This window comes from Suncus etruscus, chromosome 12, assembly GCF_024139225.1.
Source record: "Suncus etruscus isolate mSunEtr1 chromosome 12, mSunEtr1.pri.cur, whole genome shotgun sequence".
Taxonomy (NCBI): domain Eukaryota; kingdom Metazoa; phylum Chordata; class Mammalia; order Eulipotyphla; family Soricidae; genus Suncus; species Suncus etruscus.
Genome location: NC_064859.1, coordinates 21,589,287 through 21,602,201, shown reverse-complemented (window position 1 = coordinate 21,602,201; position 12,915 = coordinate 21,589,287). Strand labels below are relative to the sequence as shown.

General features: G+C 38.6%; 1 protein-coding gene and 1 non-coding gene across 2 annotated transcripts in view; one reads left to right on the top strand and one right to left on the bottom strand.

Annotated features, from left to right (window-relative positions):
* The window catches only part of ALMS1 (ALMS1 centrosome and basal body associated protein), a 135,269-nt gene that overhangs the window by 99,437 nt on the left and 22,917 nt on the right, over positions 1 to 12,915 (top strand). Inside the window, 3 exon segments of the mRNA XM_049784566.1 lie at positions 1,029 to 1,154; positions 5,388 to 5,555; positions 9,282 to 9,458. Coding sequence (XP_049640523.1) covers positions 1,029 to 1,154; positions 5,388 to 5,555; positions 9,282 to 9,458 — 471 coding nt within the window.
* On the bottom strand, positions 3,547 to 3,653 carry LOC126025054 (U6 spliceosomal RNA). Its single transcript, XR_007501103.1, has one exon. It is a non-coding gene; the product is annotated as a U6 spliceosomal RNA (small nuclear RNA).

Here is a 12,915-nt window from a genome sequence, read left to right as displayed (position 1 = left end):
CTGATGCCTCCCTTATTTCCCCCTCTAATTGGGAGGCAGGAGTAGGTAGTTCAAGTTATGTGGTTTTGTTTGAAGAGGAGAAAAGTAATAAACTGGGGTAAAAGTCTAATACGCCAAAAATAAGCAGAATTCTTCTAGAGGCTCTCGTCATCGGTTTGAGAGACGAAGGAGAAAAAGAAGGTGAAACACTCCACCACTATGAAAAGAAGTGTCAAATATCTATTAAGGATTCCAACAATAACGCTAAGCACCACAAAAACAAAACAAAACAAACAAACAAACAACCAAAAAAATGCTGTGATCTTGAGATAAACACCATGGCAGAGCACATAAAGAGGGAAAAGAAGGGGCCGGAGAGATAGCATGGAAGCAAGGCGTCTGCCTTTCATGCACTAATCTCCTAATATTTCTAATCTTCTTTACTGGTTTTCTTTTTTGGGATCACACCCAATGACGCTCAGGGGTTACTCCTGGCTCTGTACTCAGACATCGTTTCAGGCAGGCTCAGGAGGCCATTTGGATGATGGGGTTCAAACCTGATTCCATCTGGGTCGATCACATGCAAAGCAAATGCCCTACTGCTGTGTCATAGCTCTGGCCCTATCCTTTATCATTTTTTGATGATCTCATTCATATCACAATTTATTAAAATACTAGGTAAAAGGCTGGAGAGATAGTGCAGTGAATAAGGCACTTACCTTGCATGCAGCTGACCTAGGTTCAATCTCCAGCACCCCATATTCAATATAAAGCTCAATCCCAGGTCCCCCAAGCCTTCCAGAAGTATTCCCTGAGCTCAGTAGCTGTGGCCCCAAAACAAAAATAAATAAAATTCTAAACTAGTTATTTACTGTGTTTCTCCCCCTTCTAGATTGCAAACTTCTCTTGAAAGCATCAAGAGAAGTTTCTGATAAGTTCATTGATATATTCCAAGAATTTTAAACACTGACTAGTATAGTACATTGAAGACACTCAATGTTTGCTTGATGAATTAATAAGTGTTATTTTGTGATTTTTATCTCCTTTAGCTCAACCTTTATTGTTGCCATATAAACCTTCTACTAGTACAAATATGTACTATGTTCAACAATTACACCAAATGCCTGGATCTCTGGGTTCCAAATCAGATACCACTATTGAGAGCTCACATTCAGGTATCGACAGAAATTTTTATTTGTTCATTCACTGGTTTATTTGACAAGACTGAAAGCCATAATATTTCAGTTAAATCATTTATTTCTTTCCTTCCTTCCTTCCTTCCTTCCTTCCTTCCTTCCTTCCTTCCTTCCTTCCTTCCTTCCTTCCTTCCTTCCTTCCTTCCTTCCTTCCTTCCTTCCTTCCTTCCTTCCTTCCTTCCTTCTTCCTCATTTCCTTTCCCTTCTCCCTTACCCTCTCCTTCCCTATTCTTCCCTTTCCTTCTTCCACTCCCCCCTTTTTCCCTCCCTTCTCTTCTCTTCCTCTTTTTCCATTCCCCTTTTCCCTTCCTGGTCTTTCTCTTATCTCCTCTCCCTGTCTTTCCCTCTTCTTTCCTTCTATTCTTTTTCCTTATTTCACAAGGAATTAGATCCAAGTGTCAAGCACGCAAAGTCCTTGATTGCTGAACCATAACCCTGAACCATAACCCTGGTCTCATCCTTGAGTAAGATAATGGAACTTTTTATTTCTCGTTCTCTGGCACAGATATACCAGAGTTATTTGGTCAGGTGCATTATATACACTTAAGCATTATACATTTAATGAAGAAAATTGTGTGAATCATTTCTTGTTTGGTTGAGTCACTGTCTACAACAAAAGTTTTCCATTTTCTTTGTTCACTATTCCTTTAAAAAGTGTCTCACTAATTATCCCCCTCATTATATGGAATTTAAATAAATGCAAATCTTTTTTTAAAACTGTTACTAAGACAGATTTACTAACAACCAATAAAACCTTTTATTTTTATCTTTCTAGAAGAAAGTATTTTCCTTGTTTATAAATAGCCACAGTTACTTACCATTGAAAAATACACAGTTTTTATGTACAGTAAATATCTCAAAACTTGGGTTGAATTGGATATAATTACCTTTTTTTTTTTTTACAATTGAAGCTGTCAAAAATTCAGATTTGCAAAGACAACATTAAAAAGTATATTGCAGTAGCTGATGTTGAAACTTTAAACTACTTAAGAACTTGTTTAATGAATACTAAACATTAAATATTGCTGTTATAGAATATTTTTAAATATCTTAACAGCAGCCAAATGAGTTTACCGCAGGGAAACATCCTGTTTTTAAAGTGAATTGCACTCTATGAAGCAGTGGTCCTCAAACTATGGTCCGCGGGCCACATATTGTATTTGTATCTGTTTTGTTTCTTCATTGCAAAGTAAGATATATGCAGTGTGCATAAGAGTTCGTTCATAAGTTTTGTTTTTACTATAGTCAGACCCTTCAATGGTCTGAGGGACAGTGAACTGGCCCTCTGTTTAAAAAGTTTGAGGACCCCTGCAAGGAACTCGATAAATATTCTCTATAGAAATTTTAATGTAGAAGCCGGAGCGATAGCACAGTGGTAGGGCGCCTGATCCAGGATGCACGGCTGATTTAGGACAGACCTCGGTTCAATCCCCGGCGTCCCATATAGTCTCCCAAGCCAGGAGTGATTTCTGAGCGCATAGCCAGGAGTAACCCGAGTGTCACCTGGTGTGATTTCCCCCCCCCCCAAAAGAAACTTCAATGTAGGACACTGAGTTGATATATTGTAGAATTTTATTGGTAGTGTTTTTAATGGTCAACAAGAGTTGACATGGTTGGTTTTATATGCTTATAATTTTCTTCATGATTTAGTAGGCATGTTATGTGTGTGTGTGTGTGTGTGTGTGTGTGTGTGTGTGTGTGTGTGTGTGTGTGTGTGTGTGTGTGTGTATCATAAAAACAGGAATTGTTTCTTAGGCAAATTGCTGTTCATTTTAAAAGGACAAAACTAGGGGCCGGAGAGATAGCATGGAGGTAGGGTGTTTGCCTTACATGCAGAAGGCTGGTTGTTGAAATCCTGGCATCCCATGTGGTCCCCTGAGCCTGCTAGGAGCTATTTCTGAGCATAAAGCCAGGAGTAATGCCTGAGCATTGCCGTGCAAGACCCAAAAGTAAAAAAAAAAAAAAAAAAGACAAAATTAGGAGCCGGAGAGATAGCACAGTGATAGAGAATTTGCCTTACACGCAGCCAATCCAGGACGGATGGTGGTTCTATCCCCAGAAACCCCTGTGGTCCCCCAAGCCTGCCAGGAGCGACTTCTGAGCATAGAGCCAGGAGTAACCCCTGAGTGCTGCCGGGTGTGACCTAAAAAAAAAAAAAAAAAAAAAAAAAGACTAGTTTCTAAGGGTTACGTGAGTTAAAGCCCCTGGTATAACTTTTATGACTTCCTGTTGAAAACAGAAGTACAAAAAATACATACAACACCAAGTTTCAAACCAGTAGCCAGATGATTAGGAAGAAATACTCTTAACTGGAGCTTAGGAAAACAAATATAGGAGCCTTTATGGTTGTAAACAAACTTAATTTTTTTTTTTAAATATGGAACGCTTCATGAATTTGCGTGTCATCCTTGTACAGGGGCCATGCTAATCTTCTCTGTATCGTTCCAATTTTAGTATATGTGCTGCCGAAGCGAGCACCAAACTTAATTCTTAAATATGACATGAGGGGACTCGCTCCAGTTTTTCACCTAGGTCAGTATGTTTCTTATGGTGATTCAATTTAAAAAAAATTTTTTTTTTTAGTTTTTGGGTCATACCCAGTGGCACTCAGGGGTTACTCCTGACTCTGTGCTCAGAAATTTCTCTTGGCTGGTTCGGGAGACCATATGGGGTGCCGGGATTCGAACCACTGTCTGTCCTATGTCTGCTGCGTGCAAGGCAAACACCATACCGTTGTGCTCCCTTGCCCCTAAAAATTTTTTTTAAAATTTAAACCATTGTGATCTACAAAGTCCTTCATAGTTGAATTTCAGATATACAGTGAATCAGGGCCATTCCCACCACTAGTGTCAACCTCCCTCCAGCAGTGATCCCAGAGTGCACCCTACACCACTACCCTTTGCCTCCTGGACTGCCTGTATAACAGGCCCATTTAAGTTTGATACATCTCTTGATTGTATTTTGTTGACTTTGGCTTGGATATTTATTTCTGTTCTTTTTTTCCCTCTACCAATACACCTGAGACCACTTGGCCTCTGGTCTATATCCTTTCTTTTTTTCTTTCTTAATTTTGTAGAAAAATCAGAAATAGGAAGTAAAACAAAGTAAACTGCATCCCAAGGTTCTATGAAAAAAGGCAGAAGCCTCTATTTAAAAAATAAAAAGAAGAGAAAACAAAAGGGGTGTGTGGCAGGTTTTTTGTTGTTGTTGTTTTTGATTGTTTGTTTTTGCATAGGTGCAGCAAAAATATGGAGAAAATAGAAAGAAAAAAACCTTTGGCCTAGAAACAGAGAGAGACCCTACCCATGAAGCATCCTGCCATAAGACTAACTACAGGCTCTGGGCATACTAAGTTGTCTAACTCCAAAGTCCTTTTGGTTCCAATAAAAGTTCTCAATCACCATTGTTGCAGTCAGGTTTCTGTAATTAGAGATCTTGGTTTTTGCACAGATTCTGTGTTGAAGTCAGGGTGTCATGGAGCCTCTTCTGATTTCATCTCACCGTTAGGTGGCGATGTAGGGAATCAGCCCTGAAAGTAAGTTGTTGCTGTTTCCAAGTCACTAGGATGTCATATGAACCCACTCTGGAGCAAGTTGATGCCAGGGCAGCATTCGGGCCTTCCCCAGTAGAAGTTCGATTTCTGGTGCTGGCGTAGAAAACGATTGCCGTTTCCATAGATGGAATTCAAGGTTCAAGGATGAATTGCTGTTGTCTTATTGTCTGAAGCTTAAGTTCATAATTCACTATAATGTAGCCTCTGCCTAAAACATATTTTCTTTTTTATATTTCAGACTGTTTTTCAGGGCACTTGTTTTCTCTTTCCTCTGAAAATTATGCCTTTGCTTTGCTTCTCCAAGTAAATTGTTGGGATTTACTTAGGTGTCTTATTACTGTAGTTTAATAACTCTTGATAACCCGACATTTCTACTGTAAATGCCTTCTCTCTTCCCACCCTTTATTTTTTACTGATCTCAGAATCTAACAAGTGGTTATTCCCAGCTCAGTTTGAGAGTCACTTCTGCATTGCTTTGGGATTATACAATGGCAGGGATCAAAGCATGCATTCCCTTCCACTTTGTGCTATCTCTGTGACCTTTTAAGTGCCCTTCGATAGAAATAATTGAGTCTATCATAGGTATGTATAGTACAGGTCTGTCTTCAACTTCAAATCTCTATTTGTATTAATTTTATTACTTTCTCATTTCTCTGTAGGATCTAATGATGCCATCGCTCCAGATTTCCCAGCTCAAGCATTAGGCACAAGGGATGAGGAGACAATTCCTGTTAATATTAAACATGCAGAGGGAATCTATAGTAAGAGGGCAGTGACTAAGGCACACTGGCCAGTGGAGGAAAAATCCTATCCAAAAGATAATGCAGGTAATAATGTTTATATATATTTATATATATACATACATATATATATATATAACATGACCATTTTCTACTTTTTTATCATGAAAATATTTTTCAGCCTATATTTTTCCTTATTATGTGAACATTTCTAACCAATATATATATATATTGGTTTTTGGGTCACACCCAGTGCTCGGGTTACTCCTGGCTCTGCGCTCAGAAGTCGCTGCTGGTAGGCTCAAGGGACCATATAGGATGCCAGGATTTGAACCTCAGTTCATCCTGTGTTGACTGCCTGCTGTTCTATTGCTCCAGCCCCTTTAAATGACTCATAGATTTTTCTAATATTAAAACTTTTATTCACTGTGGAAAATAAAAGATGTCACAACTTCTAAAGTAAGAGACTATCCAACCAGATAGCCTTTGAAACTAAAATCCATAGAAAATTCTATTAAATTTTCTTATAAATTTATGCCAGATTTTTCAAATTAACATCTCAGATTATATTTTACAGGAAAATACATGACTCCATGGTGTTCTAAAACAGTTTTCTTGACCAACATTTAAAAATAAGATAGCCAGGAGTAACCCCTGAGCGTCACAGGGTGTGGCCCAAACACCAAAAATAAATAAATAAATAAATAAATAAATAAAAATAAGATTTGAGTGGTCTCTTCAAAAATCAGGTTATCTGGTTACTTCCCTTATGGCAATAATCAACTGTTCCTGAGGTATAATTGTCGCTAGCAGGGAAAAACTTATGTTTTGTTTCAGTCCTCACATCTCTCATACCCAAGTTGCTTCATTTGTCTTGTATATTTGGTCACTAATATTTGTATATTTGTATATTTGGATTTTTAAAATTAGCCCCAGATATAGACCCTATTATTAATAAGAACTTACGTTCTTTGGAACTCTTCTTGATGTTTTTCGTCCCTGATATTTTACCTCCTTAATCGATAAATAATTGCTTTTATTAAATAAAAACTCATGTAGTCATCCAAAATTCTTACCTATATAAGTACTCTTATTGCTTTATAGCATTTAAAGTTCTTGGAACACCTCCATCCCTAGTCTTGTGTATAGCTGTTATTGATCTCATAGATTTCAAACATAGACATGTTAATGAATTTTTAATGTGATGGCAATTGCTTGCTAATTTACGCTTTCATATAACTTTTTGTTGCACTGAAAAGCATTTTTGGGCAAAGGTTAGAGGGGTGCAAGTGGCTGGAGCAAGAGATTTGCCTTGCATGCGTTTGACCCAGGTTATATCCCCAGTATCCCATAAGGTCTCCCGAGCCTGCCAGAAGTGATTTCTGATTGCAGAGCAGGAAACACCTGAGAGTTATCAGGTATGACCCAAAAAAACCAAAAGAAAACAAAAAAATAGAATAAAGATGCTTAGCTGGTGGATTTGTACAGTGACCTTTGTTTTTATATTAGAAACTGGATCTGTTAAATATATCAGATATGAAAAATATTGGAGCTAGAGAGATAGTACAGTGGGTAAAACACTTACTTGCCTTCTATGCTGACTAGCTTGTGATCCTCTGTGTCCCATGTGATCCCCTGAGTACACCTGGACTGATTACTGAGGCAGAGCCAGGAATAATCCCTGAGCACCATTAGATTTGTCTCGGAACCAAAACAAATAAAAATATTAGTGGAAGGATTAGAATACAAACACAGTAAATCTCAGAAAATAAAGCATTAAAATGAGGGAGCCAGAATAGTAGTACAACCAGCAGGGTGTTTACCTTACAAACCTGGTTTGATCCCTGGCATTCAATAGTTACCTAAGCTCAACAAAAGTGATCCCTGGGTGCAGAGGCAGGAGTAATCCTTGAGTACTGCCATATGTGGCCTAAAGCCCCAAAACACACACACACACACACACACACACACACACACACACACAACAAATACACACACACAACTTAAAATGAAGAAATTATGAGAAAATTTAAGATTTGTCCAAAAGGTTCAACCTCAAAACGCAGTTGTTCATCAAGACAATATAATAGAGAAGAAAGAATCATGGGCTTTTCTTTAGGATTAAATTTCAGAACTGGAACATAGGAGTTACCGTATTAAAAAAAAATAAATAAAAATGATCACAACAGTACATAAAAACTTCTCCATATGGTCTTCTAAGAAAGATTCCTCAATGCAGAGTCAGTGCAGAGTCAAGAGTCAAGCCCTCTCCCCCCAGCATCATTGGGTGGCCCAAAAGCAAATGAACAACAACAACAAAAAATAATACTTAGAATCTTTCAGTTAGGATTAATTTGCTGAAAAATAAAAAGAAGATAAGTGTCTTAAAGAACACAAGAAATTTTCTCTTGCTCATAAAAGTCCTTTTTGGAGGGAGGTTTATATGTTATGGGATGCTACACCTGGCAATACTCAGTGGCTTCTGTGTGGATGTGTGCTCTCAGAGGTTACTCCTGGTATTTCTCAGGATTCTTGGAGAGCCATACGGTGCTGGAAATTGAACCCATGTCCTCACATATGCAAGGCAAGTGCTCTACCACTGAGCCATGTCCCTATCTTCAACTCATTATCTTTTTTTTTTTGGTGGTGGTGGGGGGACCATATGGGATGCTGGGATTCAAACCACCGTTCTTCTGCATGCAAAGCAAACGCCTTACCTCCACGCTCTCTCTCCAGCCCCAACTCATTCTCATTTAACCTATAAATCATTTGCTACTTTATTCAGAGTTGTTCTCTGGTTCTTCTAGCAGGAAATAATGGCTCCTCCTTGGAGTACTTAAACTTTTCTATCTCTCCCTTATTTTGTGATCTTTACTTTGTATGACCTTTGTTTACTTACCTTTGTATTACACACAAGTAATATATACCTTACTCCCCTGTACTATCTTATTATACTCACACTTATGTGTGTGTGCATGCGTTCAGTGCTGGGTGTGGGCTGTGTTTGTGTGTGTGCATTTGTGCGTATGTGCATGCATGGACAATTGACAGCAGTGCTGGATGAGGGCTGTACACCTGATGGGTGATGTTCAGCCAGCAGTGCAGACTTGACTTCAGTACTCAGACCTCGCAATGTTGAGGGGGTCATCAGGATCAGGCTTGGTGCTTTGGGGTACCACGAAGTTCTGGGGATGGAACTCAGAACCTTGCTATACATATATTCTGCCACTTGAACCATCTCTCCATTCCTTTACATGTATGTTTTGTTGGGTATGGGTCATACCCAGTTGTGTTCAGGGTCTACTTCCAACTCTGATTGGTGGACCAAGCACTAAGATCTAATCTTGGCCTCCTGTTTGGAAAGCCTTCCTTGTACATTAGCTCTTTTGGGTGCTCTCCTAAGTGGAGCTTAGATATGCCATGGGACCCTTCCTCATGAATATCAGCTAACCAGGCTTGGTGGTACATGTAGGTATAAAGACTGTGGTGCTGGTTGTTCCGTATGATGTTCAGAATTACCTGGGGTCCAGGGCTGCACCTGGTAATGTTTGGAGAGTTTATAGCTGTACTTGCTGAGCTTGAAGGGGTCAGACCAGGGTCTGCAACATGTAAAACATGTATTTTCTCCCTAAACCCTATACATGTTTCTTAACTACAGTTTAGATCAAGTTTCTAAATGTATTTCTAACAGATCTTTTTCTAATTTTTCTTTAACTCGGTAACAATTGTATTTTCATAATAGATGCATAGGGGTATTCAGAAATATGTTTTGTCAACTTCTTGTTTGGAGATGTTTGTTTTTCATTTTCTTAGGTTCTAGTGATGCTGTTCCTTCAGAGAACTTTGCTCAACGACAACATACAAAGATTGACAATGTTCCAGATTATAAAACCATTAAGCAGAAAGAAGACTTACAAATTCCTCTTAAGACACCAGTATTACATGAAGCCCGGCCAGAAAGTAAAGAATCCTTGCAGATAAATATTGCAGGTAATGAAACTGGTGTATGTAGGGGATCGTGTGTTCTGATGTGAATATATTATAATTTAAATAAAGATAAATATTTTGATTTTGGACCACACCGGATGGCACTCAGGGGTTACTCCTGACTCTTCGCTCAGAAATTGGTCCTGGCAGACTCAGAGGGCCATATGGAATGCTGGGTCATTGAACCCGGGTCCTTTCCAGGTCAGCGCTTGGAAGGCAAAATGCCTTACTGCTGTGCTCTCACTCTGGCCCCCGAAGATAAATTTTTAATGGAAATCACTTTATTAATGTTTTTGTGGGGTTTTTTTCTTTTTTTTTTTTTTTTTTTTTATTTCGGCTACACCTGGTGATGTGCTCAGAAATTGCTCCTGGCTTGGGGGATCATATGGGATGATGGGGGATCGAACCTCTATTGGTCCTTAGGCTAGTGCGCGCAAGGCCTTACCACTTTGCACCACCACTCTGACCCCTCTTAATGTGAAGGAACATGGTAATTTGCATAAAAATTATTGTTACTCTAATAAAAGATACTAACAGGATAAATAATAATAAATAAACCTTAAATAATAAATATTTAAAGTTGGTGGTATTAAAAGTGAAGCTTTGTATCTCACTACTGAAATAGGAAAGAACTTGAAAGCTAAAGACTTCAGAAAGTGTCCTGATAGAAACTTCAAAAAGATTTTACAGCAAAAAATCTAAAATCAGGGGGCCAGAGTGATAGCACAGCTGTAGGGTATTTGCCTCAGTAGTACCCCCTGAACACTGCTGGGTATGGCCCCAAAATAAAAATAAAGCAAAACAAAAACTTGCTACATCTTAGAAATAAAGCAGTGTCCAAGTTAGGAGAGAAAAATATCAGGGAGTTAATAATTATAAATGTAATATTTTGAAAATTGTGTAAGTGCTCACATTAGTTATGTGAATAACTGATTTCCTACCAGGACCTCAAGACTAATAAAGTGGAGGTGGGGTGAGGGATAGTCAACAAGTAAGATACCCACATACCCCCCCCCAAAAAAAAAACCAAAACTGGATCCTAACATTTAGCATGTATAAAAATTAACTCAAACTAAATCAAATATCCAAGTATTTAAAAATAAAACTCAGAGGAAAGCTTCATGACATTGGTCTTGATTCTGATTTCTTGGATATGACAGTAAAAGCACTGGCAAAAATAGGAAATAGGAAAAACTTAGGAAATAGTCAAAGACTAATGTTCATATTTTCCATGTGAGGGAGAGACCTGGGTTCTATCTTTGGCACCAAAATAGTACTCTAGCACCTCTGGAAATGACCACTGAGCACAGTGCTGGGAATAGCCCAAGCACTTTGTAAACAGTGCCCCCCACCATCAAACATCAAAATAAATTTTAAAAAGGCAAAAAATAGGTAAATGGCACTACATCCATTAACTTTGTAGCTCTAAATTAAAAAAAAATCATCAATTCATATTCACTTTAAAACTAACAAAAGGGTTAGATAGATAAGTAAAGTGGTAGACCCTGAGTTTAATTCCCCAAATTTTATGGCCCTCCTTAGCACCGAAGACCATAATCCCATGACCTCTGAGCACCACTGGGCCTGAGAACTGGATCATCAGACCCATAACAGCAACCAAGCAACCCTAGGATCCCTTGGAGCAACCTTTGATTGTCCCTATTTTTTTTTAATTAATGAAAAACAATTAAGTAGGTAGGTAGGTAGGTAGGTAGGTAGGTAGGTAGGTAGGTAGGTAGGTAGGTAGGTGAAGATCTTAATAGCAGGGTCTGGAGCAAGAGCACAGCAGGGAAGGCATTTGCCCTGCCACCATTAGGCAACATCTTTCTCCTCCTCCACTCCTCTTTTCTTTCCTCTTCACTGTACTCAGGCGTCAAGACTGTTCTAGGCAACCCCATTTAAATGCACATAAGGAGCCAGTGATCCCACATGGTCCAGTTGCAGTGTGCCATTTCCTTATTTCTAAATCTTAATATATTTTGAATGGATGAATAGCATATTTTCATTTGTTACTAATATATAGTATAAAAATATTATCAATTATATATTTAAAAGGTTGTGGTTCAGGGGTGAAAGAAATACTACAGCAAGTAATGTGCCTTATTGCACATGATCATCCTGGGTTTCGTCCCTGGCACCACATATGGTCTCCTAGAACCATGCCAGAATTGAACCCTGAGCCCAGAACCAGGAGCAAGTCCTGAGTACAGCCATGTGTGATCCAAAAGCAAAACAAAAGACATGATTCCATTTTATTATTTTACTATGTTTGAACAATTTTCTCGACATCATTTATTGAAGACTATCCATTCCCCCATTGTGTACTTATAGTTCCTATATTATAAATTAATTAACCCTATATGCATGAGTATTTCTAGGCTCTATTCTGTTCTCTTACTCTTTGTGCCTGATTATCATGCCAGTACCCTACTGTTTTTGCTTATATAGCTTTTAAATCTAGTTAATCGAGTTTTCAATTTAGAAAGCATAATGCCTTAATCTTTGTTTTCCTCTATCAAAATTACTCTTTGTTGTTCCATACAAATCTCAGGAATTTTATTTTATTTTGGTTTTTGGATCACACCTGGCAGTGCTCAGGAGTTATTCCTGGCTCTGCTCAGAAGTTGCTCCTGGCAGACTTGGGAACCATATGGGATTCTGGGATTCGAATCTGGTTCCATCCTGTGTTGGCCACATGCAAGACAAATGCCTTATTGCTGTGCTGTTGCTTCGGCCCCAGGAATTTTTTTTTTCTTATGAAAAATGCTATTGAGATACTGAAAGGATTACATTGAATTTATAGATTAATTTGAGTAGTATGAACATTTCAACAATATTATATCTGAGTCCATGTCTCAGAATATCTTTTAATTTATTGGTTCAACTTCTTGGTTTTTTGTTTTGTTTTGTTTTTTGTTTTTTTGGGTCATACCCAGCAGCGCTCAGGGGTTACTCCTGGCTCTACACTCAGAAATCGCTCCTGGCAGGCTCGGGGGACCATATGGGATGACAGGATTTGATCACCATCCTCCTGCATGCAAGGCAAACACCATACCTCCATGCTATCTCTCCAGCCCTGAACAGTTGGTTTTTATTAGGGAAGTGGTGCTCAAGGACTCCTTGGCTCTGTGTTCATATTATTTAATGAAAACTGATTTTCATTTAGATAGATGAGGGTGAAAGGGATCCCATAGTGAGAAGTGTTATTTATATATCTGTTTCTCATGACTTAAAACTCAAATTCACATTAATGTTCACAAGTAATGTTTATGACTATGAAATTTATTACATCTTAAAATGACTCTTTGGGGCCAGAGCAAGTACTTGACTTGCATGCAGCCCACCCAAGTTCAATCCCTAGCATCCCACAATGTTCACTGAGCACCGTCAGGAGTAATTCTTTCTTTGTTTTTTTTTTGTTTTTTGGGTCACAGCTGGCAGCGCTCAGGGGACCATATGG